The 27,844-nt window shown below is 45.2% G+C and overlaps 1 protein-coding gene across 1 annotated transcript in view; it reads left to right on the forward strand.

Moving 5' to 3' along the window:
- Positions 1-27,844, forward strand: part of DNAH9 (dynein axonemal heavy chain 9) — a 312,997-nt gene that overhangs the window by 138,066 nt on the left and 147,087 nt on the right. Inside the window, exons 33-39 of the mRNA XM_020280809.2 lie at positions 2,487-2,614; positions 3,536-3,644; positions 5,340-5,487; positions 9,553-9,727; positions 14,213-14,386; positions 14,889-15,096; positions 26,116-26,281. Of these exons, the coding sequence (XP_020136398.2) occupies positions 2,487-2,614; positions 3,536-3,644; positions 5,340-5,487; positions 9,553-9,727; positions 14,213-14,386; positions 14,889-15,096; positions 26,116-26,281 (1,108 nt within the window). The remainder of the gene's footprint in view (positions 1-2,486; positions 2,615-3,535; positions 3,645-5,339; positions 5,488-9,552; positions 9,728-14,212; positions 14,387-14,888; positions 15,097-26,115; positions 26,282-27,844) is intronic.

The following is a 27,844-nucleotide window of genomic DNA, read 5'->3' on the forward strand; positions in this document are numbered from 1 at the left end:
AATCATTTTATCACATATTTTAATATCTGATAAGGTAAGTCCCTCTCCAGTAATCTTCTACAATTTTCTTGACTTGTCCCAAGCACTTCTTTTTTCATATTCAATTTAAGCTCAACAATATAATTTTAACTCTGTTGGAATTCTAATTAAAATTTTATTAAATTTATGCATTACATTGGGGGAATTTGATAAAGAACATATAATAATCATAAATCTGTTTTCACTGAATAAGTCCAAAGTAAATGGAATATAGCCTTTTAAAATTTTTTAGGAGAACTTGAAAACATGCAAATATAGTGAGTTATTTCAATTGTCTTTTTTCAAAATTGGATAGTTCCAGTACACAGAAAAATAAGTACATGTAGATATAGAGGAATTGCCAAATATATTAATATCATCATACAAAATGTAACACAAGTTATAGAACTTTGCATCCTATAAAAAGAAAATATTCCTTCCTTGTTTGGTTCATGGAACATTTCCAAGAAATTTAATTGGCTACAGAGGAAGCTATAATGAATTCAAAAGTATCAATTTAAAGGTCATATACTTTGATAATAAATGCAACAGAATTAGAAACAAATAATAAGAAAATAGCCAAAAATAATTGTACTACTTGCAAATCAAGAAATGCTCTCTTAACCCTTGTATCAAAAAGAAATTAAATTGCAACCCCTCTGGGGAGCAATGAAAAGAATACTTCATACAAAAAGGATAATATCCATTTAAAAATTACAAGGACAAACTTTAAACTTGTTTTATTTTAGAGGTAGGCTGGAAATACAGGAAGTTACTAAACCTGAAGAAAATGAGGAAGAAGAAAATAATAAAGGTAAAAGCTAAAGTTAGTCAGAAGAAACACTAAAAAATTACAGAAAAGATAAATAAATGTAAACATTGGTTCTTTGTAAAGACCAATAAAGTAAGTTCATTGTGAGCATGATTATTGTGGAAAATAGAGTAAAATTATGTATGATTAGGAATTAGGAAGGAGATATAACAGTGGATGTGTACAAGATTAAATTAGAAGAGAATATTTAATTAGATGACACATATTTGAAAAACTACAAGAAACAGGTGACCCCCTAGCAAAATATAAATTAACAAAATTTACTCAATAAGAAATAGAAAACTTGAGCAAAGTAATGAAAAGGAAAATTTAAAGATCTTAGCAGAACAAAAAACAGATAATTCCAAAATTATAAAAAAGATAGCTCTCAAATCATTTTATGAAACTGAAATAATCTTAATATCACCTTTTATGTTAGAACCAAAAAAGCCCAATTTTATAATTAATAATTATAAAATTATATCTTAATAATATAATGCAGAAATTCTAAATAAAATATTTAGTATCTCAAAAGAATAATCTACTTTAACCAAGTAAAATCTATTCCAGGAATGTAAGGATAGATCAATTATATTTTTAAAGTATTAACATAAAGCACTGACAAATTAAAGGGCAAAATCACCTGGTCAATAAACAGATACTTAAAACTCAATAGCCCTTCCTAATAGAAAATTCTAAGTAAAATAGGAATAGAAGGAAATTCCTAACATATGATAAATACTCTGTACCTAAAACTGAAATGAAAACAAAATCATTCTGAATAATGGCACACTAAAGCTGTTTTCATTAAAATTGGAAACAAGTCAGGGAGGCCTATTATCAACATTATTATTCTGCATTGCTTATTGGGGTTCCAGGAAATGCAGTAAGACAAGAAAATGGAACACATGGTATAACTTGGAGGAAAGGAGTTATTGTTTTGCTGATTATGCAACTTTCTACCTAGAAAACTCAGGAGACATTGAAAAATCACTAGAATTAATAAGAAAATTTATTAAAGGTAACTGAACATAAAATAAATACACAAGATTTGATGGCTTTTCTCTAGACTAGCAATAGCCAAATAAATATGGAAATACAGAGGGAGAAAAATCTCATTCACAGTAGCAATAAAAACTATGAAACATTTAGCAATACATTTAGAAATATATATTTAAAATTTGTTGGGAACATAAAACAATATTTGAATCAATGAAAAGATGTGATGTTGTTCACTGGGGAGGTTTAGTATCATAAGAATCAATTCTGCCCAGATTAATATGTAAATTTCATGTAAAGATAATTAGAATCACATTGAACCTTCCCCCAAAGCCTGCATTTGACAAGATTTGCCAGGGCTGCAATTACAAAGGATGAAAACTTTACCTAAAAAAGTAATTCCATCATGTCTTAGTCATTTGCTGAAATGATTCACTGGATTCCTCAGCACTTAAAAAGCTAGTACTATGGGGTGCTAAAGAAAGTCCAGCCGGAGCACAGAGAGAACATACCTTGGGAGCTGTCAAGTTCTTTTTGTAGAACGAGGTCCGATCTTTACAGTTTTTTTCTGAGTGGTATAGCCGAAGGGGGAAAGCTACGGTGAGAGAAAGAGGATTCATGCTGAAATGAGAAATAAGGTACCGGTGGTTCCTTTTAGGACTCTTCTCTTCCATCATGCGGGAGCTTGCCAACATCACCCATGACGGGCCCAAGTGGATTCTACTGGACGGAGACATAGATCCAATGTGGATTGAGTCTCTGAACACCGTCATGGACGATAACAAGGTATCCGTGGTTGGGGAATCCCTACGTCACCCTCATCACCGATGCAGCTGGTTCCCAGGGTGGCAGAAACACTGGGACCCCACCCGACGGCTGGCCCAGTGCCAGGCACGATCACTGACCGATACCTCCCCCACAAGCAACTTTTGCTTATTTTGGTGTCACCGCCGTGGCTCACATCATTTTCTTGGCATTGTTGTCATTTCCTTCAGAATCTTCTGCACATAGACTCATTTATTATTTAGAGTTGGAAGGAGTCTTAAATAGTCTATAAACTAATCTTTTTTTTTTTACTTTTCCTTTTTTTATAAATAAGGAAACTGAGGGTCAGAAATAGGCTGAGCCGACCAAACTTCTTCTGTGATGGAAAATGTTTATCCATTGAGAGCACACTTTATTTTTTGTAAACAGTGAAAAACAACTGGATGCCAATTAAGTGGCTGCCCCTAAACTTCCTCAGAAATCACGTCCGGATTAGAAGTTTTAAAATGGCTTCAACGTGTGTGGAGTCGTTGGAATAAAAGCATGTTCTCCCAGAGGGACCACTTTAAAAGAAACAGTAGTAATAGGAAACCAAAGCTCTTTTCTTTTAATAGCTTCATTATTCCAATATGGTCTAGTTCATTCAAATTATTGACATTAATTTAAACTGTTTAAATAACTTTTTTCCTGATTCAACACACACACACACACACACACACACACACACACACACACACAAAGAGGGGTGGGTGGAAGAGGTACCGGTAAGAGAGAGTGAGCATTATTGCAGAAAATTTAGAAAATACTTATAATCACAAAGAAGAAAATAATCATCCGCAATCCTGGCCGACAGTGGTTGGCCAAGTCTCACCCCCACCCCCCACACCCCGGGAAGGCACCTGAGTCCTTCCTCATTGGTGTGTCCCTCCCTGCTGCTTCCAGGTGCTGACGCTGGCGAGCAACGAGAGGATTCCTCTCAACCCCACCATGCGGCTCCTCTTTGAGATCAGCCACCTGCGCACGGCCACTCCAGCCACCGTCTCCAGGGCAGGTACAGCCCAGGTTAAACAGGGGCCTCCAGCCTCACACGTGGTTTTGCTGGTTCAGAAGGAAGCTCCAAACTGGAGCCGGAAACCTGATCGTCCAAAACCCCGGCCTAGTTCTCAGCCCCAATCCACACCCACAAGGGCAGGCAAGGCAAGCGGTATAAGGTCAGGGCCACGTGGTTTTGTTAATTCGGAAATGCTATGGTGATGGGAAGGGAAATAGTTCCTGAGTGGGACAACTGTCCTCTTTGCAGAAGTGTCTCAAATTAGGCGACTTGTAGGCCAGTTCAAAGCCATGCCCATGGAGATGACCAAGCATCACCATTTCTTACTAACTCCTGGTGCAAAATAGCAACTTCAGACCTTAACTTTTCTCTGTCTCCATCTACCAAATGTGTGTGCAGAGACTAGGGGATAAAAAGAACTTGTCTGGCAAAAAAAAAAAAAAATCAAATTTAAGAAGCAGAGAGTAGAATGGTAGCTGCCAGGAACTGAGTGAGTGCATGGGGGAATGAGGTTCAAGGGGAGTACAAAGTTTCATTTATGCAGGATGAATACATTCTAGAGATCTGCTGTACAACATAGTACCTAAAGTTAACAATACTGTAGTGTGTACTTAAAAAAAATTGTTAGCAGGATAGATCTCATGCTTTGTGTTCTTATCACACACACACACACACACACACACACACGGAGGTGACGGATACTTTATTGCCTTGATCATGGTGATGGTTTCACAGGTGTATGTATGCATATGCCCAAACTCATCAAATAGTATACACTAAATATGTGCATTTTTTCATATATCAATTATACTTCAACAAAGCTATTAAAAATGTTTTTTAAAAAATAATCATAAAATAAAATTAAGTAAATAGTAAAAGCAAATAATTTAAGAAGTGAACTTGTTTGGTCCCCGCCCTAATGCCCCTTCCCTTTCGAGGCCCCATGCTTGTGCTGGTGAGTGCAGGCCTAGAGAATTGTCTCTCCCACTCTGGATTAATGTCCTAGGGCTGTTCTTACAAGGCTAACAGATTACCATAACCTTGGCGGCTCTTAAAATAATAGAAATTTATTCTGCCACGTTTCTGGAAGTCAGACACATGAAATCAAGTTCAGCAAGGCCGTGCTCTGTTCACAAGCTCTGGGAGGGATCCTTCTATGCGTGTTCCAGCTTAGCTGCTCCTATGGGGCTTGTGGCCCCATAGCTCCAGCCCCTGCCTTCTTCCCATGGCCTTCACTTCTGCGGGTGTCTCTCCCTTTCTGTCTCTTGGGAGGACATTTGTAAATTTCCCACCCGGATCATCCAGGATAACCTCACCTCAAGATCCTTAACTACACTGCCAAGGCCCCTTTTCCAAATATGATCCCATTCGCAGGGGCCATACATAGGATGTAGATGTATCTTTCGGAGGGTCCCCATTGTACACTCCCACACTCCCACTACAAGTGTTGCTGACCAATCACAGCCTCGACCTGGCCTTAGTGTCCTCTCAACACTGCTCTCCATCCACCCATCCTCGGTCAATTGGAGTTGGTCCTCCATGACACATTCATTGGCCCCTCACACCTGGACCAGATCTCTGTTTCTTTTAAGTCCAATCTTCCCTACATTTTCTAACAGAGAAAATAACTCCCTGGGGTGATGCATGTGCTATATGTATGGGCTATTCACTGAACAGTCTTCTCCGCGCCCACAGGGATCCTATACATCAACCCGGCAGATCTTGGGTGGAACCCTCTGGTGAGCAGCTGGATTGACAAGAGAGAGCTCCAGACGGAGAGAGCCAACCTGACCATTCTGTTTGACAAGTACCTTCCGACCTGCCTAGACACACTCAGAACCAGGTAGGCCAAGAAATAAGGAAGGCAGTGAGTTAAAGCAGCAACGGACAGCCCATTGGCTCACACCTGGTGTCCTGCTGATGTTCTGTCCTGTCCCCAAAGTCAGATGTTCCCAGAGCACCCCCTCCAGGCACGGCAGATGGCAGAGTGGGACACACCTTGGGGTGGCCATGGGATGCTTATTGTCAGTTCAGGCAAGAAGGGAGTTGAGTGAGGAGGAGGAAGATTTAAAGCGCCTCTCGTGAGTGCCACGTGGGTGTATCAGAAGGAGGCTGTCAGATGCAAAATCAGATGAGTCTGGAGACCCAGTCCTGCAGTGTGTGGGGCAAGAGCTGGCCCTTCTGCAAATGATCCACAGGCCAGATCCACAGGCCTGGGGGGAAGATGACACTTGTCAGTGACACACGGACCCCACACCCTGTTCCTGGCTGAGGGTGCCCATGGCCCAGATAACGTGGGACTGGGCACGGTGCCCTGTTTGACCAGTCCTGCCACACTGGCCATTGTGAGTTCACTTTTCCTCTTATGGATTTGTAAAAGTAAAAGCAACAAGCCTTGACCACATGTCACTTAAAGGAGAGATCAATCACTCTTAACCGAGAGAATACTTATTACACTAGAGTACTGTATGTGTTGGTACAGGCAGCTTGCTGTGCTTGGAGCCTGCTTTCATTTTACACTCTGTTTTTTGTTGTTGTTTTTTTGTTTTGTTGTTTTTTTTTTTTTGCCGTTTGATGCATCATTCCACGAATCTGGCACCCACCCGCATCGTGCAGCCAAGAAAGGGCATCAGAGCTGATGCTGTGAGGGCTACGTGACTCTGAGCTCCATAGTTCTGGAAGATTCCACAGTTAGGGTCAGGATTATGTTTCCCAGAAATTAAAGCCCACGTTGATGCTTGGCTCGCTCTTTGCTGGCCTGTCAAGCATGGGATATGACTGAGCCTCCAGTGGCTTGCAATGAATGGTGGGGGCCGAGGGGACGGGCACACTGCAGACCGTGGGCAGCCATGTTGCAGGGACGCCCCACGCCTGCCGACTCCACGTGGCCCACCCCACCCTAGGAAATCCGCCCTCATTAAAAGTGAATTTTGTATGACTAAAAACCAACCTGCAGTTAAATAGTTGACATAGTGACATATTTTAGATACTTAATGAAACGTTTATTAATTTTGATTTCATAGCTTTTATATTTCAGGGGTCAATAATTATTTTTCCAAAAACATCAACATTGTCAAGAGCCTTTGAAAAGCTTTCAGGCCCTGCTGGCCCCCGGGCTGCGCGGCCTTGGGGTCTAATGGGATAAAGCGCCGGGCTAGCCGGCAAAGCCTGGGCCAGTGACACACAGGCGCCAGGCGGCAAAGACTGGAGTGCCAGGGCAGGCTAAGGTTCCAGGAAAATAGTCTCTCCGTGTGCTTTAGTTTTTCCTGAGACACTTGTCCGACACATCCTTTGACTGAGAGGCGGGCTGTCTCCCACTCTGGGCGTTTGGAACCAAATTTGGGCCGGCGTCTCTGTGCGCATGCGCGGGCGCAGGTGCAGGCGCCGCCGCCGAGACCAGGTGTGAGGGTTCGGACCACGGAGAGTCTGGCAGAAGCAGCTCTCCACCCAGCTCTGGACACCACGGCTATCGAGGGAAACAGTGACAACAGCAGTCATTCGTGGATGCCACTCTGGGCGCTGTCTCGTGTCGCGCCCGCAGCCCTCCTGGAGAGGGCTGACCTCCGCAGGTGCGGCGCACAGCTGAGGCGCGCAGGTGAGGCGCGAGGCCCAGGTGCTGCTCGGGCATCGCAGCTGTCAGTGACAGATGCTCTCACCTTCAAGCCTGACTTCTGTTTCATACGGTCACGGTCACGGTGTCTGATGCCAGCTTTATGGGCCTTGTTACTGTAAGGCCCTGCGATGTCAACACGCGTGGATTTTTTTGTTGAGCACGCAGGCCCCATAAGGGGCGATGAGAAAGCAACTTCCTTTCCCCGCTGCCCCTTCAAAATCGTGTGTGCGTCTGAATGAGACCTTGGTCGTTGTCCGCGGCTTTCTGGTCACTCTTTGGCGACAAAAGGCATCTGATCACCGCTAGTCACACAGTCATACACACACTGGCACGTGTGGTCCAGGGAAAATTTAAAGAAGCAAACTCCAGGTGCCCTGGAAGCTTCTGCCCCTCCCGGAAGCCCAGGCCCGCAGTGGGGAAGGGGCGCGACTCGACTTCTCTCCTTACTCTGCCAGCAGCCTACTCCCTGCCTGTGGCGTCTGACCCCTCAGGGCTGGAGGGGTGCAGAGAGAGACAGGAAGGGGCAGGAGAGGCCTTTTCCTCACCGGAACTGGCGTGGCCTCGCTACCCTGACTGACAGGTCTTGAAATCTGACTCCGGCTCTGTGGGAGCTCTGGGGCTCCTGGGACCCTCCCTGTCACTGGAGATCTCCCATCTGCCATTTCTTGAAGAAAGCAACTGACTCTCTTTAGCTGGTGGTGTATTGCTCCTCACACAAGTCCGCCTCCCCCCGCCAGGCGGCCCCTAAGCCAGCACTGGGACAGGCCCTCAGGCCCACAGCCCACACCTGCATCCCAGGAGGACCTGCCCCTGCTTTGCTCTGACAAACTAGAGCACAAGAGGCCCCAGCGAGGCGCCTGCCTCTGCTCCACCGTGTGATCAGAGAGTCTCCTTAGCGTTGCCCAGGCGTGGCTCGGAGTGGTCCTATGGGAGCCCCTTCCCCCAGCTGTTAGGGGAGAGCAGCTGCCTTCCCCACGCGAGGGGGCAGGCACACCCAGCTCCCTCCAGTCTCCTGAAAGCACATTTCCAGCCCCTTCAGCGTCTCCCACTTGGATCCTCTATACCCTTGAGAGGATGAGGGGCCGAGTAACAAAACCCTTTGCAAGTCCCACCTAGATGATCTGGAATCTCTTTTTGGAACATAAGGGCCATTGGTACCTGTTGTCTTGGTGCCTCATCCAGCCCTGGGCCTGAGATAGAGCCATTTTATCAGTATCACTCTGTTACAAAAATGCGCCAAACAAATAAAGACAGCCCATCGAGGAGTCCGTCTTCTTATTACTCATGGAAGTAATACCTGGGCTACTAGACGGTGCCAGTGTTGTTGTAGAGATTGCAACTAGGTTAAAAACAAGCAGAAATGTGTTTTCTGGCCCCAGAAAATGCAAGACACTGACGAGAATGGCATGCCATGCGACTCCAAGGCCCAGTGCTGGTAAAGGGCCATGAAGGTGAGCGTTGACAGGGCTGCACACCTTGTGACAGTGACTCTGCCTTCTTGCAGCATGTGAGCACATCAGCTCTGGGGGGAGATGATATGGCTTGAGCACGTGGGTCGGTGGCGCATGGTGTGTATACATGTGGTATGACGAGGGTACCCAAGGACAGACGTGTGTGTGTGTGTGTGTGTGAGTGTGTGCATGCACATGTGCCCACTCCTGCTCCCCTGGGCACAGGATGTCTTTCGTGCATCTCTTGATATCTGCCTTTCCGTTGAGACCTCTAAAGCCGAAATGGAAAGTACAAATGCCAGGCCAGGGCGAAGTCAGGGAGGTGTGTTTTCAGATGAGAGCTCTGTTCAGTTAACCATGACTGCATAAAATAGCCATCTGTGCTGGTCCGCGCGACTCCCCAGATAAGACTCTGGCCCCAGAAAGCATGTTTTCAGTGTTTAAGTTGGAGGAAAACATCTGGGGTGAGGAAGTGCAAGGGTTGCACCCAAATTGCCTCTTTAGGCGCCTTTTGACAATTGAAGAAATTGTGAAAAGAGTGAAAACGTGAGGTATCTACTTGTTTTGTTGCAGCTGCCTACATTGCACAAGGATATAAAGAGAAGGGAGGGCAGGGGAAGGTGTCAGAGGAAAGGGGGTGAGGAAAGGGACGTCTCAGGAGGGCTCAGGCCCTGACTCCCCTGCAAAGGAAGCCAGCCCAAGAATAGCTGATGAGAGCAAAGGCTTAAGTGGCACTGTGGTCTCCCCAAAGAACTCAACAAGTCACAAGGTCCCTGAAACCAAGGGGAGTCCGACATTGCCTCTGGAATGGTGCTTCAGGGCACATCCCGGTCTCTCTCTGCAGATTTAAGAAGATCATTCCAATCCCAGAGCAGAGCATGGTTCAGATGGTGTGTCACCTTTTGGAGTGTCTCCTGACCAAGGAGGACATCCCTGTGGACTGCCCCAGGGAAATCTATGAGCTTTATTTCGTGTTTGCTGCCATCTGGGCTCTCGGCGGAGCAATGGTCCAAGATCAGGTAAGGAGATGTGCTGCTGAGTTCCGCACCCATGTGGAATTCTGCAACAGGAAAACTGACCCTCCAGCAAAGATTTGGAAGACAGGACAGACAGCTGTCAGAGCAAACTTGAAAGCAGCAAACTATTTAGTTATCTACCTATTACTCTGCTACAGACATTAGACCCCCTCGAAGGGCTGCATGGGGTGAGACAGATGAGGCTGTGGTGTGTTTGGAGCTGTTGCTTTTTGAGTTAGCGACCATACCTCTGATTTCTTGGAGAGCTCTGTAGTGTTTGAGTTTGAACAACACTGGTATATGCACACTACTTTGCAAGATGAGGTGTGTTTTATAGAGAGAGGTGGAAGGATGCTGTGCTGTAGAAGCTTGAGGGGAAAGAATCTCTTTAGCCTTCTAAAAATCTTCCAGAACAAGGATATTCCACTACATAACAGGCCAGAGTTAGCCATAATTTCTCCATACACTGGAAACACAGAGATGCTGAGAGAAGGTTGGACCAAAGGCTAAGTGGCATCTAGGGAGCAGGAAACCAAAGTAGAATTGATCTCATGGTGTTGACTGCTGTGGCTTCATGTTGTTTGGGGGTAGGGATGTTAGCTTGTAATGCCGAGGTACTTTATCCCTTTACCTTTCCTGTATTCCCAGCCTTTTTTCTTTACTTATTTTCCTCCAAATAAAAGATATTTTTATCTAGAAACAACATATTCAATATTATGCAAAGCAGTCTCTCACAAGTCACTCTAGCTATCAGGCACTATCATATAGAGGTTAAAAATATGGATTCTGTTAGCAAATTTTTAAGTACCCAATCAAGTATTGTTAACTATAGGTACTATGCTGGAGAGATTTATTCACCTTGGACTTATTCATCTTGTACAACCACACCTTTGTACCCTTTGATACCTCCCATTTCCCCTCCCCTCAAGCCCTGGCAGCTACGACTCCTCTCTCTTTTATGAATTTGACTATTTTAGATTCATCATGTAAGTGGTATCTATCATGTGGCATTTGTCCTTGTGCCTGGCTTATTTCGCTTAGCATAATGTCCTCCAGGGTCATCATATTGTTGCAAATGGCAAGATTTCCTTCTCCTCTAAAGAAATGTGCTAAGAAGGGATATTTTATGTTAAGTGTTCTTATCACAAAGCAGCAACAATAATAGCAATAATAAATAAAACGGCAGTGATGGGTTTGAACTTGGAAGGTGATAGTTTTATGCATAGATTGCATGATGGTTTCACAGGTGTATACTTATCTTCAAATTCGTCAAGTTGTATAATTCAATAGACATAGCTTTTGTGTATTAGTCATGCCACAATAAAGTGGTTTTTTTAAAAAACTGAAGAAAAGCAAAATAAACATTAAAAAGAACGTGGACTATGGATTTGAATTGCAACTGCCACTATTATCTGGGGACCCTGGGCTAGTAACTTAACTTCTACCTTATTTTCTCCATGTGTGCAGAGGATGATGATTGTGGTCCCAGTTCCTAGGATTAAGTGAACATGTACTGTTCTAATTACTCTGCATGAATATGTGCAAAGCACCTAGAACAGCCCATATGTGCTTATTATTAATATTCTCCTAGCATAAATATTCAGTTTTATAGCTAGAATCTGGTGCCTCTCTCATGACGGGGGGAATCAGATTAAACTGCAACTGTTGGAGCATTACAATTTACTCTTTCTGGCCTGGGTTGATTGTGAGCCTCTTTCAAAGAAAAGTAAAAAGCTTTCAGCCTCCCAAGGCAAAGCAACGTTCTAGGAATCCAAAATGGAAGTGAGCCGGGACAAAAAGAATTAGCAATTTCTTTTTTTATTTTCACTGTAACATCCATTCTGCCTTCTATCACTACCTAACTTGTTCTTTGGTGGTCCAAATTCAGAAAGCAGCTCTCACAGGCTCCCAGGGTGCCTTTCTCCATCCCCTCCCCAGAGCCAGGTGCCCTGGGGGCATAAGGGAAATGTCAAAGGGCAGGAGGGTGCTTGGACCAGCAGTTTGACAGCTGAGGATTCTGTGCTGTCTGTTCTGCACTCCTGGCAGCGTCTCTGCAGACTGCTTCTTTGACAGCTTTCCATTTCCCCCTTGATGCAAAGGTGCAAAGAGTTCAGCAGGATGGGTGAGACCTGGCTGGAGTGCACAGAGACCCCGAATGCAGAGGTTATTGCTTTCCATCAAATGCAGTCTCTGACCTTTGGGCTGGCGAAATGTCAGACGGCCACCGCTGGGCTCCTCTCCCATATTGGTGCGGAGCAGGCCGTGGGGTTTCAGGATGGAGTTACTTGGTCAATTTCTATTTCCGTATAGAAAAATTTAAATCCACTCAACTCTTTTTAAAAGCCCCGGAGAAAGCATCTCTCCAGGTACCCCGGGCTCTGGAGCACTTGGAGCTACAGGCGGCCGTGTGGGCACGTGGGGAGAGGACAAGGGAGAAAGCTTTTAGCAGCAGGGACCGTCCAAGACCCCTACACAGCCCGCATTAAAACTAAACACGAAAAATAGCGCCGTAAATTGGAAAGTAGGAATTTGGCCAAAATATTCGCAGCAGGAACACCAAGGGTGCTTACATTTAAAAAGCTGTCATGAAAGCAAAACAGAAATGCAAAACAGAGGCTATACCCAAGTAGAAGTTCTGACTTTTTTTTCCTAAATGGTCCTGGCTGTGTATATCTTGCAGCCCTCACAGAAAACGATCTCTCAGAAGCACGAGGTACCGAGAACACCAGATCTCGAGACCTAAAACCCGGGTTCAACTCCCAGTTCTGTCTTTTCATATATAAAATAGGGATCAGTTTAATAAGCCAGGGTAATTTGGAGCATCATGGAGATCAAAAGCAGTGAAATTGGGTCCCCAACTCCACTACAGGATGACGGTAAAGTCTTAGTGTCATCGGGTCAGAAGCAGAGGAGGAACAGGGAACTGTCAGAATCCACAAGGAGATGTGAATTGCAGGAGGAGCCTGTGCATAACGGTCCATGCTGAAGAGATGCACACAGAGCCCGATCAGGAGAGGACTGTTGGATTGGCCCAGGGGAGGTCACCTTGTCTCTACAGTGTCCATGTATAGTGGGAAGTGAGGCCAGGCCCCAGATTACAGAGGAGCATGAGGACATCGGCCCCGCCAACGGCTGGGTGGAGAAATTGACCAGGTAGCTCAAAGGTGGAATCGCAGGTGAGGAACAAAGAAGGTCCACACTGTGTTCTTTCCAGATGTGGCCGTCATCTTAGAGTTTCCATAGAAACCTATAATAAGATCGTGTTTTCATAGAAAGTAAGAAGTCTTCAAGAATTTTACCCATGAGTTAAAAAAAAAAATGGGGGCTTCCCTGAGGCTTCTGATTGGGGAGAACAATAATATTGGGAAAGTACAATGTTCCTTTAATCTAAATTCAAATCAGAACGAGAACAGCGAACTAAACCTGTCCTTATCTTACAGCCTATTTCTGTTCTCATTTTAAAGCAAAAGATTTCAATCCTACTTATTTAATCGACAGCAAAATGAGAAGCGGCCTTTCTTCAGAGTTCAGATTTGTCGCCAAGCACCCAGCTCCTCGTCCTCCCAGCCTTTGAGCTCCAGCTTTGCCCTGCCTTCCACGAGCATTTCCTAAAACGCCCAATCTGGGCCTCTTATATTTTTAGGGTTTTTCTTAGTTCTATGTGTTTGCTCTTCCAGAGGGTTGCTGTTAGCAATAGGTGTATTGTGTGTGTGTGTGTGTGTGTGTGTGTGTGTGTGTGTGTGTGTGTGTGTGTGTGTGTGTTGACTTGGACACAGTAAGATATTAATAGCGTCAGTACACTGTGTGCACAGCCCTGTCCTTAAAGGGCTCATCGTGCAGTATGTTTGCATGTAAATACATGCCTCCACCTCTTCCTTCTTCAGAAAGAGCAGCATAGCCTTTTCTCTCCTGCTGCTCCTAGAGCTTAGAATCTTAGCTCTTGGAAGAACCTTGGAAATCTTTTCTAGGATGCTTGTTTTCTAGATGAGGAAACTGAGGCACAGAGAGAAGGGATTTGCCTGTGGCCACATACCTGAGTCCCCTGCTAAGACCGTGCTCACTCAGCCACACTGTGCCCCCACCCTGTGCCAACAGTCTCCATTCTACTCCATCCATCCAGACTGCCTTCCTGGAAGGGGCTCAGAGTCCCAGCGTCTGGGAAGATGGGGTGGTGGGTCTGTCTCCTCAGGAGTTCCTGGGCCACACTTGCCCATCTTGTGGCCCTGGGTCCTACCCTCCTCCATGTTCTCACGCACTCACCCCTCAGCCCTCTCTGTCCTTTGGTGGCCGTGAAATGTGCCATTGCCAGGATGGCTCACCTGCACCTGCTCCGGAGCGGCCCTGCACCGTGGGCCTTGTCAGGGCTGATCCTTGGGGGAGCTGGTCCCCCCGGCGGGCCTGCAGAGGCAGGAGCATTTTGTGTCCCTGCCCTGCCCTTCTGTCTGAGTTCTGGAGGACCTGGTCCCCTGACCGGCTTTGTTTCTGCAGCTTGTGGACTACCGGGCAGAGTTCAGCAAGTGGTGGCTGACCGAGTTCAAGACAGTCAAGTTTCCTTCTCAGGGGACCGTCTTTGACTATTACATAGACCCAGAGACCAAGAAGTTCGAGCCTTGGTCCAGGCTCACCCCCCGGTTTGAATTTGACCCCGAGATGCCCTTGCAGGTGAGTGGCTGAGCGGCCAAGGAGGTGCAGTTGTCCTGAAGGATCTGCAGTGACCTTAGCAGTGATCCTGTGTCCATGTCCACGTGTTTGGTCTTGCTAGGAACTAGTCACCCCCAGCTGCACACACCTTTACAGAGGAAACCGCAGGTGCGATGGAGACACAGGCTGCCCTACAGGCTAGGACACTTAAATACCAGGCCCAGCTGGCATCCTAGGGGCAGAGAGGAGGAGATGGCTGCGGCAGAAGATTTTAAGATACATTAGAGACATAGGAGGGAAAGAGACCAGAGTGGGGGAGGTGGGTGGGAAGGCTCCCCGCCCAGCTGTGGGGAGCCCCAAGAATGGGTTGGTTGGCTGGTCCTGCCATGGAGGTTAGGAAGATGCCCCTGCCCCTACACTTGTTTGGGGAGCTCCCCTCTTCTCAAATGCTCCGGAGTACCTCGTGGTGCGTCTGCTTCTCCCTCGGGCCCAACCCTGGCACACCCGTGTGTCCCTGCTCCAGGCCTGCTTGGTGCACACGAGCGAGACCATCCGAGTGTGCTACTTCCTGCAGCGGCTGCTGCGGCGGCGGCGGCCCGTCATGCTGGTGGGCACCGCGGGCACCGGCAAGTCCGTCCTGGTGGCAGCTAAGCTGGCCAGCCTGGACCCCGAAGAATACCTGGTGAAAAACGTGCCGTTCAACTACTACACCACGTCCGCGATGCTGCAGGGTAAGGCGGCCTGGGGCGGGCTGGGGTCTGGGTGGCCCTGTCGCCTAGCACAGAGCTGGAGCTCAGCTGGCCAGGGTCTGCCTGCCGGACTTGCCCCTGCCCCAGCCTGCAGAAGTCCTCCCACACGCCCCTCTCAGTGCGCCCGCGTCCCACCTCTCCCTCCCACCGCTAGCTCTGTTGCCACCCTTTCTCCCCATATTCTTCCCTGGCCTGTTAACTTCCTCAAGGACAAGGTGCTCAGCATGGCAGCTCGGCTCCTTGGTGACAAAGTGAGGTATGAGCCATGAGGAGATTTGCAGGGACTTGCAGACCGCTGGCACCGGAAGTGTCACTAGAGATCGTTTAATTCACCCCTAGTATCTTATAGATGGGGAAACTGAGGCTCAGGTAGCAGGATGCGATTGTCCAAGGTCACCACCAAGTGGCGAGGCTGGCACGACACACCTGGTCTCCGCATGGAGCCTGCTTTTCCCCGGCGTGTGCACACCGGGCTCCCGCGGGTGTTTCCCCTGCCGGAGCAGTTCTCTCCTTAGCTCACTTAGAGCATGGTCTCCTTTTTTAGAAACTCTCAGAACATGAACTATAAAGAGCTTTCTTTTGAAGAAGGCTGCAAGCCCATCTCCCAAGAAAAGGAGGGGAGAGGCAGGGCTGGGGAGAACCCCTGTTCTTACTTCCCAAACAGCAGCGGCCTCGCCCCACTCTCTGTTACCCTGCCCGGGGCCTTCCCAGGCGACGCTATAGGGCATCCCCTCACCTGGAATGCAAAATCCACTAAAGGTAAAAAATTCTGCAAATGGATAAGTTGTAAGTTGAACCTGGTACTTTTCTTCTCTGCCCACATCACCCAGGCCTTAGGGCCGCAGACTTGCAAAACAGGCTTCGTTTGCACCACCCCCGGCTCAGCCTCGGCCATTTCACTCAGCCCTTCTGCGTCTCTGCCTGGTGTGAACCCCTGAGTCTAGAACTCTAGTTTCCCCAGTTCCCCTGGGAGAGACCAGCTCACTTTCCCACCTTCTTTCTGCAGTGTCAACAGCTCTTCCGGGATTAGGGCCCAGCCCGCTCCGAGTGTGGGTAGGGAGCTCAGTCCTCCACCTCCCAGAGCAGTTCAGGGCCTGAAGGTGTTGGCAGAGGTCAAGGTTAAGGCTGTCCCCCTTCCCCCTCCTTCCTGGCAGAGAGACTTCTTCACCCTTTTGTGCATTCCAGCAATTGCCTGTGGCTCTGACATGAATGTTAACAAGCGAGACAAAGTGAAACAGTGAAGACACCTCAGAGCTTTGTTAGTTTGTTGAAGACGTAGGCATCTTTTTGAATGCTGAAAAAATAGTTTTTCTAATTTTTTCTGTGCTCAGCAACAGGCATGCTACACTTTTAAGCTTAATCTACATTATTAACATTTTTCTCTATTACTTTCTTAGGACTACAAAATAAATCAAGACCTGGTTTGTAGCATTTGCCAATTGTTGTGGTGTAAATACTCCCACCACAGCCAGTTGTAAGCTCCAAAGACAATGTCAGTGAGTGAGCGTGGAGTCGGGAAGAGATGCACTATAGCTCATTGCCATTGTAAAGCATCCCCAATTTACAGATACAGTAGATGAAAATAACCTCAAAAGCATAGATAATAGGTAAATGTAGCAAAATAATTAGGATGTGATGAGTTTTGAATATTTATTACTACTGTTTTTTTAAATATAATTTAATTAATCATAATTTTATCTAATTGTCATATTTAATTCTCTTGCAAAATTTTCTTGGTTTTCAACAGTCAGCTCCAGGAAACCACTGGCTTCGTCATTATTTCATGAAACCTCAAAACCACCGTGCCCTGCAATGGCGTGACCTCCCATCAAGGCCAGCGTTGTCACATGCACACCTGGCAGTAGCCATAAGCAGGCGTCACGTGCCCGGCTGGTTTAATCTCAACTCCCTGCAGTCTGCCCAATAGAGTTACTCTTTCTTGTCCAAGGAAGATACACCTCTATGCTCATTTGCTGTCCTTGAGTCCAACAACTGGTCAGATTAGCAGCTCTGCCCATTTACCCCAATTCTTACTACTACTACAGCTGCGCTAATAATAATCATAATAACTGACATTTATCAAGCACTCAGCAGGTGGATGTCAGTCATTATTCTTATTTCAGACTTCTATATATATATTTTTTTTACTTATTTAATCTTCTCTAGCCCTGTGAATGAGTGCTTTTATGACCTCCATTTTATAGATGAGAACCAAGGCACAGAGAAGTTAGATAAGCTGCCCTAAGCCACACACACAGTAAGCAGTGGGGCCAGACTTTGACCCCAGAAAGTCTGACTCAAAAGAGCCCTGTGTTCTTACCCACCAGCCTATGGTGCCCCCGTGGTAAGAAAATACTTTGGAAACTACAATAAATCCTCAAAATCATTACTATTATCATTAGCATAATTCAAGTTTTCCAGGGGAGCGATTTTTTCCAGAACTCTATTAAATGGTTTTCTAATGTAAAAACTAAATTTTAATGGAAGGTAAAAATGTACAGCCAAGGAAGAGGAGATGAGTTTCCCACACTGCACTGGCCTGTCCTTTCTCCAGGACTTTCTCCTTCCCTCCTGCTAGAACACGGAGAATTATTTTTTAAAATCTCAAAACGCTGTCAAATAGAGCCAGGATGAACCCCGGCTCTTACTGCGGCTGGGCATTTCACCAGAACACAACACTTTTTGTCTCTTGTTAATTCCCTAGTGGCTTCTCCATAACATTAGTCCTTGAAGCCGTGCCCCTCTCTCACACTGGGGAATGCATGGAGCAGCAGTCCTGGAACCCCCTCTAGCTAGAGCTACCTAGGAACCGGGAGTCCTCCAAACCCCAGAGCAGCCAGCACACATGTAAAAAGTCCATGCAGTAAAGTTCAGACCCTTGACTCCAAAAAGTGCTGTGTTCTCTTACTTGGAACCTCCTTTGTCTCACTTTAGTCACACTCCAAACAATCTTGATTATTTGGCTTCTTAGCTTAAACTATTTTTTTTTTTTTTTGAGACAGAGTCTTGCTTTGTTGCCCAGGCTAGAGTGAGTGCCGTGGCAGCAGTCTAGCTCACAGCAACCTCAAACTCCTGGGCTCAAGCAATCCTGCTGCCTCAGCCTCCCAAGTAGCTGGGACTACAGGCATGCTCCACCATACCCGGCTAATTTTTTCTATATATATTATTAGTTGGCCAATTAATTTCTTTCTATTTATAGTAGAGACGGGGTCTCGCTCTTGCTCAGGCTGGTCTCGAACTCCTGACCTTGAGCGATCCACCCGCCTCAGCCTACCAGCGTGCTAGGATTACAGGCGTGAGCCACCACGCCCGGCAGCTTAAACCATTTTAAAAGCAACACAACGAAAGAAGAAAGGGTGCCACCAACCACTAGAAAAGTACCAGCCAGAAAATGCCATATCAAAGAGGGAACTAGAATACTAAAAAGGAGCTGCATGAGAAGACAGCTGCTCTGGTGTCATTGAATGACGAGGCCAACTGTTGCACCCCCTTCAGTAACTGGTTACTCCTTTTTCAGCCCAGTGTGGCACAGTCTGCTTTAAAGGACAGGTAGCATGCCCAGACAGATGTACAAAATGTGTGTTTACAAGGGGTCTGTCACAGCATGAGATGGCAAACAGCCTAATTGTGCATAGGAGGGAATACTACTCTGCAGCATCAGAAAGAAAGAGGAAATTCTGTATGTGCCCAGTTGGAACTATTTCCAAAGTTTTGTTGAGTACGAAAAGCAAGATATAGAGCAGTGTATATAGTGTGCTTCAAATTGTATTGTTTTAAAAGAAATATATAAAAATTGACTCACTTATATGATTTTTTAAAAATATGTAAAAATTTATGTAAATATAACACACACACACACACACACACACACATTCCTGTACTTTATGCATATACTTAGAATCTCTCCAGAAGGACACACGAGAAACTGGTAACAGCAGTTGTCCCTGGCAAGGAGTACTGGGTACTGAGAGTGGAACTGGGAATCACTTAAACTTTTTTTAAAACTATGAAAAATTTTGAGCGTGCAGAAAAGTACAGAAAATAATGTAACAGATGCCTGTGTACCACTACCCAGATTCGACAGATGGTGCAGTGTTGTCATTTTGCTACTGGGTCTGAGCATTGTAAGTACAGCTAATGCACCCCCACCCCCTCGTCCCTTCCTCCTTCCCCTGCCCCTTAGTAACTGCAGTGATAAAGTGCACGTGTACTATTCCAAGTTTATGCATTTATGTACCCATAAAATATACAATGTGGTTATGTGTATTTAATTTTTACAAGTATGCCATGCTACCTTCCTTTGGCAACTTACTTTGTTAATTGTTGTTTTAATACATGCAGATCTATTGCATTCATTTTCTCTACTGTATAGAACTCCATTGTGTGAATAAATCACAGCTCATTTGTCCATTTTCCTACTGAAAGACAACATAAGTTATTTTTACATTTTTCCTTTCTTTTAAAAAAATGCTCTATTTAGTTATAATTAACATGCAATAAACTTCACATATTTAAAGTGTACAATTTGGTAAGTTTGGAAAAATTGTACACATCCATGAAACCATCACAACATTGAAATAATGAACATACCCATCACCTCCAAAAGTTTCTTCATGTCCTTTTGTAATCCCTTCCTCCCTCCCCACCCTGTTCCAGGAATCTATCGATCTATTTTCTGTCCCTACAAATCAGTTTGTATTTTCTAGAATTTTCTAGAATGGAATCACATGATATGCACTTTTTTTGTTGTCTGGCTTCTTTCGCTCAGCACAGTTTTGAGATTTATCCACGTTGTTGAGTGTATCAATAGTGCATTCTTTTCATTCTTGAATAATGAGCTAAAACATGTAAAACACTCAAAACGATTCCCAGTATGCAATAAATGCTTGGTAAATGGAAGCTGTTATTAAAATAATATCAGCAAAATCCTTCTCAAATTTAAGAATCTACATTGTACAGTAATGTCTAGTCCCGAATGCCAATACAAACAAACAAAAAAAAACCCCCACAAACTCCTTTGGTTTGAAGAAAAGAGGTTAATATAAACTATGCTGAAACAAAAACAATGATTTTGGAAGAAATATTCCAGCTTTCAAATAGGCAATAACTGCCCCCCAGCGGGTCAATTCTTGGAGGCCTCCAGAGGGATATTTTGCAGCTCACTTATCTGGTAGCGCATCTGATGCTATTTTTCTCAAAATCAGATGTTCCTTTATAGAGGAGGCAGCTGTCTGATAATACCTGCGCCTCTCCTCTCTTTAATTACATTCATTCTGGAGTCTCCACTGAGTACTTCTCTAAACACAGGTCCGGAGCTCCTAGAAATACAAATGAGGACGGTGCTGCAGGCCCTCACATAGCCCACGACGTGCAGACAGCACACACTTTCTTTAGTGTTTACAAGGTGCCAGCCCTTGTGCTGAGGGCTTTACCCCTTGAGTTCATTTAATCTTCCCCAGCCCATAGGACACATTTTCAGTAATGCTTTTGGCTGTAAGTCGTAGAAAATCTGACATTAGTGGCATAAACAGAGATTTTCTTTTTTTTCCCCCCCACACACAACATGAAATCTGAAGATAGGCAGTTGCTAATGCTAGATGAGTGGCTCAATGATGTCAATGCTAAAATATTTGCTATTGTTCCCTCAAGGTGACAGAATGGCTGCTACTGTAGCCATCACATCTGCATTCCAAATAAAGGGGTGAGTTAGTGCCCATGTCAGGAAATGATAGCTCTCCAGAAACTCCAAAGATCTGTGCCTATGTTTTACTGTTGAGAACTGTGTCTCATGGCCACTCCAGCTGAAAAATGACTGAAGAGAAGGAGGCTGGAAATGGTGTTCATCACAGATCTGATGATAGCCCCATTTTTTACAAAATGATCAAAGGAAGCTTAGAGATGCTGAGGACTCCCCTCAAAGTCACCCTATGAGGTAATAGCAAAGCTCGTTTATTTCATCAAGCTATAATGGCCTTCCATTTCTTTGATAAAACCAAGTCATGCATCTTAATTTTCATAACAGAATGCCAACTTTGCTTCCATTAATCTATTGTCTAGAGCACATGGATATCTTTCCCTTTAATAGTAAATATAACAGGCCCTTCAATCAGTCATTGAAAAACTCAGCCTTCAGTTGGCTACGGTCCAATATTTGCACAAACCACAGGTTAATAACGTGGACCTCTGAAGTTGGGAGAGACAGATTTGTGTTCATTCTGCAATCCACCAGTCTCTCTGAACTCCATAAACCTAGCCACGTTGCTTTCACTCCTTTTACTGGGTTACAATTAAATAGTTCACCCTTGGGTTCTGTTAAGGGTTAAAAGATAATTTTAAGTTATTTTTATATCTTCTCGAAAATCTCAGACCATTTCATAGCCTGATATATCTTTTGTAAGCATCCATGATAAACGCCTCTTAGAATTCAAAAATATTTTCATATAAAAGACAAGGTGGATTTGTACCAGTAATCTGGGATCGTGTGGCTGTTATAATTAAACACAAATCTGAGCTTTCAAGCAAGGAATTCATAAATTCAAGGAAATTCAAGGAATTCAAGGAAAATGTGAGATAAATTTTTATTTGGTTACAGTAACTATGTAATTCCAGATTACTGGTGCAATTAAGTTTCTTCCTATTCTATACTGTTTTGCAAGCCTTGCTTAGCCTTTATTTTAATTGGGCTATTTTAGGTCTCTTCAAATACCTTAAGTCTCCTCTTATTTTTGTGAAAATATAAATACTTTTTTTAAAAAAATAAAAGAATTCACAAAAACCCACAGATAGAACATTCTAGAAACAGACAAGGAGGAGCAAAGAGCTTGGCCAAGGCTTTGCTGGGCTTACAGTTTCAGTGCAAAGGGAGAGAGACAAAAACACACTCATTACAAGCCTGAATTCTCTTCCCGTCCAACTGGGATTTGAATTACTAGCTCAACAAATATTTGAGTGTCTAATTACACTAATTATATAGGAGCTCAGATGTCTGAAACCTTGTGTCGAATGAATTCTGTAACCTGTTTATTATAAAGCTTAAGGTTGGACAGGGCCCTAGCAGATCTAATCAAATGCTCAGTCTCAGAGGAGCATTGTGCTTACGTGGTCACAGACAGACAGCTCTCTTCCACTTAACATCTCCCAAAAAGGGATGACACAAGTCAAAGTTGAGTCATCGAAGATTTATCATCATTCTGATTGGAATTATGGAAGGTTAAAATACAGTATAATGAAACTGAAAACATGTACTTAGGATGATGGAGACAATTCCGCGTAAGTTTTGGAACATCCAAATTATGCAACACAATGCAGCAATTAAAAAAATGTCTTAGGAGGATATTTATTGTCATATAAAGAGGTTACAATATATTGAATAAAAATATATGCAAGCAGTATATTCATTATAATTCTGATTTTGTACAGGGAAAAAAAGCTAACAAAACAAATAGACTAGAACAAAATATACCAAAATATTGAAAGTAGGGCTTACTGCCGGATGATAGAATTATGAGCGATTTTCACCTTCATTATTATGATTTTCTATGCTTTTGGATCTTTCTAAAATGAATATGTATTATGCAAAGTATGTTGTTTTTTTCAAAGAATAAATGCAAAGCCCTTACAAGATAACTGAAGAGTTTTAACACATGACAATTAGATAATATGAAAGGAAAATAGCTCAGACAGGCACACAAATCTGTCACGCAAGGTAAGACATGATTAATTATTAATGACCCCTCTCAAAAATACGATGCAAGCAATGGGTTGACCAAACTGAGAATTTCTCAAGGGCAGAAGCCATTTCATTACAGTGTTTATGAACTAGTTTGCTTTAGTGGTCATGTGACATTCCATAGCCAGGGAGACCTGGGTTAAAATCCTGCCTTCGGCACTTAGTAACTGTATAACCTTGGGTAAAATTCCTTAATTGCTCTAAGCCTCAGTGTCCTCATGTGTTAAGAGGTTTTTACGAGGTAGTGATGACATATCATGGAGCTATGTGGGAGGTCGATGACATAAGGCACGTCAAATGCTCCCTACAGAGCCAGGTAATGCCCCCGGGTAAATGAATGAACTGCTCTGAAGTTCAGGGACCGCTCTAAGCTCTGACTCAAGCAGTCAGGGACAGCCTAGAAAGGGCAGGATGTGAGGGGCTCTCTCGCCGGCTGAGATGGAGCAGCCTTGGAATTCCTACCTAAAGACCTGGGTTCTAATTCCCGCAAGGTGTTCCACCTGCCTTGGCCTCTATGTCCTCGACTGCAAAATGAGGATGATAAGACTTTCTTCGCCTGTCTCATGGGACTTGTTATAGGAACAAAGCTCATTCATTCATTCCTTAATTTAATAAATGATTTTTGAGCACCCTACTATGTGCTAAATAATGTCCTAGGTCCTGGGGTTGTGACCAGGAAGAAAACAGAGAAAACCCTGTCCTCTTAAGAGTTTAGATTCCATGGTGGCGGGGTGGGTGGGATAACAAATGAGAGAAATAAGTGAAAGATAGAGAATATCAGGTGTTGATAAGTGCTACAAAGAGAAGGGAAGCCAGGACCGAGGATGGAGGGTGGGGATTTTAATTTTAGGAGTGTAGCAGGGAAGGCCTTACTGGAAAAACAGCATCTTGGGGAATATTCAATGCCTGATGGAGGTGAGGGATCAGAACATGCTGACATCTGGAAGAAGAGGATTCCAGGCAGAGGAGACAGAAACAGGGGGGCTGGAGCAGAGCATGAACGGGGGACCAGGAGGGAGGTGAGCAGAGGTGCAAGGTTAGCAGAAGTCCGGCGACCGGCTGTTGCTCCCAGTGCCACTGGAGGGCTGAGAGCCGGGGACTGGCATGATCTGATTTTCACTGCACAGAGGGGCCTCGTCCGCTGTTTTGAGAGCGCAGTGAGGGGAGTCTGGGCGAGAGCCGGGCAGCCATCTGGGAGGATGTGCAGTTACCAGGTGGGAGCCCACGGACAGGAGAGTAGCAGTGGAGGTGGCAGGATGAGATGACAAATGGGAAACCACTTGAAAGATTAAGTGGCTCTTCAAGTGTAAAGTGGCCGTGAAGTGAGGCCCGGGGAATGACACCAATGAAAACACAGACCCCAGTGGGTGGCAGGTCCCCGTGACTGAGCCCCAAGCTGTTCCATACAAGTCTCAAGGAGAAATTCAGTATGAATGTGAAATGAACTTGGGGCGGGCGCAGGCTTGAGTCTAGACTTGTTGATGACAGTCAGACAGCTCAGAAACCCGGGGAGAGGACCACGATGCTTCTTTCCACGTCCAATTGCTCAGCCTCTTCAGCATCAGCGCTTTTCCCGAAACTCGGCCCCACTTCCCCTCCCCCACTTCTGCCTGGAAACAGAGGAACCCACTGCCACCCCTTCCTAGATGTGACGTACAGCAGAGCTTGGCCAAGAGGGGATTTAAAAAACGTGTCTGTCTTTCCTGGCGAGCCTCTCTTTCTCTGGAGAACTTACCCGTTTGAGATAATCTAGTGCACTCCAAGGCCACTTCTTGGTAAGTGACATGGTTTTCTCCTCAGCGATCCTTTAAAAGCATAAAGAGCTTAATCAACCCAAATTACAGGGTCTGCTTAATTCCAGGGGTTGAATTATGACTTGAATATCATTGCCTTGGGAGGAGGAGAAGCAAGTCTTCCGAAGAAGAGCATTTCCTATTAGCAGGACTGTTCTCAAAAGCACGTCCTTGCAGCCCATTAATTATATTTCATTTTGACAGATCTCGCATATAGTTGTTATATCTTTAGGGGGGAAGAAGGTGTTGGGTGATTAATTGGTTGATAGTGTATGTTAATTGGATGCTAATTAAATTTAAATGTAATTCATATTTGAAACACTTAATTTAACTCAGAACCAGAAAATTAGAATATTCAAGCTTCTTGAAGGAACTTGTCTTTCGATCTGTCACCTTCATATATCTATTGACACTTTCTGCTTGTTTACAAACTTGTTTTTCAAGAGAAGAAATCAGATGGTTCTTAGAGCTTCCAGCTGTAATAGGAAGTGTTGGTTCTTGCAATCCATAAATATTTAATTGCTTTACTGGGAAAAAAAAATACATATGTCTCCACCTTATTACTTAAGTTTGTTCTAAACAAGCCCTGTCATGCTGGGGAACTGTGCTGTTTGATTCCTTCCCTTTGGCTTGATAATTGAAGAAGGGAATCAACTCCAGAAGGGAGTCTCTGTGCTTAGTCTCCAGGAAGGCACTTGGGTGCTCTGGGAGGGGGCAGAGAACCTGAAAAGGCAGGAGAGGGAGCCATTCAGGACACTGGAAACATCTGGGAAAGTCTCTGAGGCTATTTTTCCTACTCCCCATCAAGGAAGACCCTACAAGGTGGACTCTTTGGGAACACAGCTGGCAACATATCCAATGATGCCTCTTGTACAGCCTTCGAGTGGAAGGCACCTCTGCCCAGCCCGGGGATGGGAACCTCAGCCTTTATGGACCTGTGCTGTCTTAGGTAGAGAAGGCCGGTCCACCCGGGATCCAGTTACTTGCAGATTTCCGTGGGGTAGGGGACTCTTCAGTTTCCAGTTTATAAACAACAAAAGCTGGGGCCATCATATGACAGAAGGAGCTTAGGCTTTGAGGTTTAACTGCTCTGGTTTGTAACCTGCCTTAGTCAAGTTCATGGTTCTTCTGAGCCTCAGTTCCCTCATCTGTAAAATGGGTAATACTAACCTCACAGCAATGATACAAGGGTTAAATGAAATAATCAGTGTTTGTAAAAACCCAGCATGGTGCACACGGTGAGATGCTCAGTGCCTAGCGTGTACTGTCACCATTACTGCCTAATTTCAATGTCACTTTCTAGTCCTGTAACCTGAATCTGGTAATAGCTGTTGTTGTTGTTGCTGTTGTTTGCACACGCGCGCGCGCACACACACACACACACGCACGCACGCAGGCAGCACCTTGACACCTGTGCTGTCTTAGTGCTGCCCTCCGAGGTCTGGACCTCCTTCCCTCACTACCCGGATCTCTCCTCAGCCGTCCTGGAGAAGCCTCTAGAAAAGAAGGCGGGCAGAAATTACGGCCCTCCAGGCAACAAGAAGCTCGTCTATTTCATCGATGACATGAACATGCCGGAGGTGGACGCCTACGGGACAGTGCAGCCCCACACCATCATCAGGCAGCACCTGGACTACGGCCACTGGTGAGGGCCTGGGCCGGGCAAAGCCTGCGGCAGGGCTGACAGCGAGCCCAGCCTGCCGGAATTGCAAAGCCCAGCTTAGCTCTGCTGCCAGATGAGAAGCCCGTGGTGAGCCACGCCCCATGCTATTCTCTGTCTCCTGCAGTGCTTTCAGATGGGGACATTGACATACACATGAAAAGTTTGGCCAGAGAAGGTACTGAGCTCCCATCTTAGGGAAAAAAAGCCCACTTTTTTCTTTAAGACTCATCTCAAAAGTCACCTGTCCAGAAGCCTTCTCCAAGCCCCAAAGCAGGATTAACCACTGGGCCCCACTGCACTGAGAGGTGCTTCAATACTAACACCTGCCTCCCTAGACAGTGCACAGGCATCTGCACTCCTTTGCAGCCCTGGTGTCTTTAGAGCAACTGACAGGGGCTGGTAGTATCTCTTGCAACAGCATGGCTTTTGATGGCAGATGGTCTGAACTTGCCAGAACAACAACAACAAAAAGTAAGTCATTGATGGGAGATGTCAGCTCACCTTCCCACCTCACGCAGAATCGGCCGTGGAGAAAGAGTGGGAGGATAGAATTCAGAGAGAGGGATTATTGGTTAACTTGCCTTGCCTTTCATTTCCTTCCTGAAGTCTGTATTGGATGCCTGACACATGCAACCATCCATAACCTCCACCCTGCATTTGAGCAGGGGAACTTCACCCGCAAAGTGAGAGTCAAGCTAACTAGTTTAACTTTAGATGCATTGTCACAAACCTTAACTGGGAAGTAGAAACTTCCCGGAAACTCTTGCCCTAGTGCCCTAGTCCATCTCAGAAATGTCTATTTCATACCATCTCCTCTCTCCTCAAACCTCCCACCCCACCTCCGCCGACGGCTTTGCGTCAAAGAGCACAGATGCCACCTCCATTCCTGCTTCCACATCTATGTAACTTGCTTGTCCCCATCCCCCACCACACACACAGGTCCCTTTCTCTTTCCTCCTGTTACGTCTCACCTACGGCTCAGTCCCCACCAGCACCCTGGCTCTGCTCTCTCCCTCTCCTGTCGTCTCTCTCCTGTCCCTCTCCTGTCTTCATTAGCTCGTCCCCCTATCTCCTCTTGGGCTCCTTCGTATCATTTAAACCTGCATAAATTTCTTCTACTGTGTTAAAGACAATCATTTTGCAATTCTTGTTCTGTCTCACTCCCCCTAGAGAACCAAATATCTCTATTCCATCCACATTCCCTCCTATCCTACTCATTCCTCAATCCACTGTGATTTGATTTCTGTTCCTTTATTCCTCCTAAACTACTAACTGCATCATTATTGCAAAATCCAAGGGACTCTTCTGGGTCACTACCTTTATTATTCTCTCTGCCGCTCTTGATGTGGGGGACCATCCTCCCGCTTGGAAATTCTGGCATCCTTTGCCTTCTGGGGTGCCCTGATGTTTCCCCTGCCTTTTAGTCCATCCTAGTGGTCTCTTCCTGTGCTATTTCCATAGATAGTGGGCCCCACGGGAATTTGTCCTAGGCTCTTGGCTCCTGTCAATCTCTACCAGTGGATCTAGACTTTATTTTTTTATTAC

Source organism: Microcebus murinus, chromosome 18 (genome assembly GCF_040939455.1).
Source record: "Microcebus murinus isolate Inina chromosome 18, M.murinus_Inina_mat1.0, whole genome shotgun sequence".
NCBI classification, from domain to species: domain Eukaryota; kingdom Metazoa; phylum Chordata; class Mammalia; order Primates; family Cheirogaleidae; genus Microcebus; species Microcebus murinus.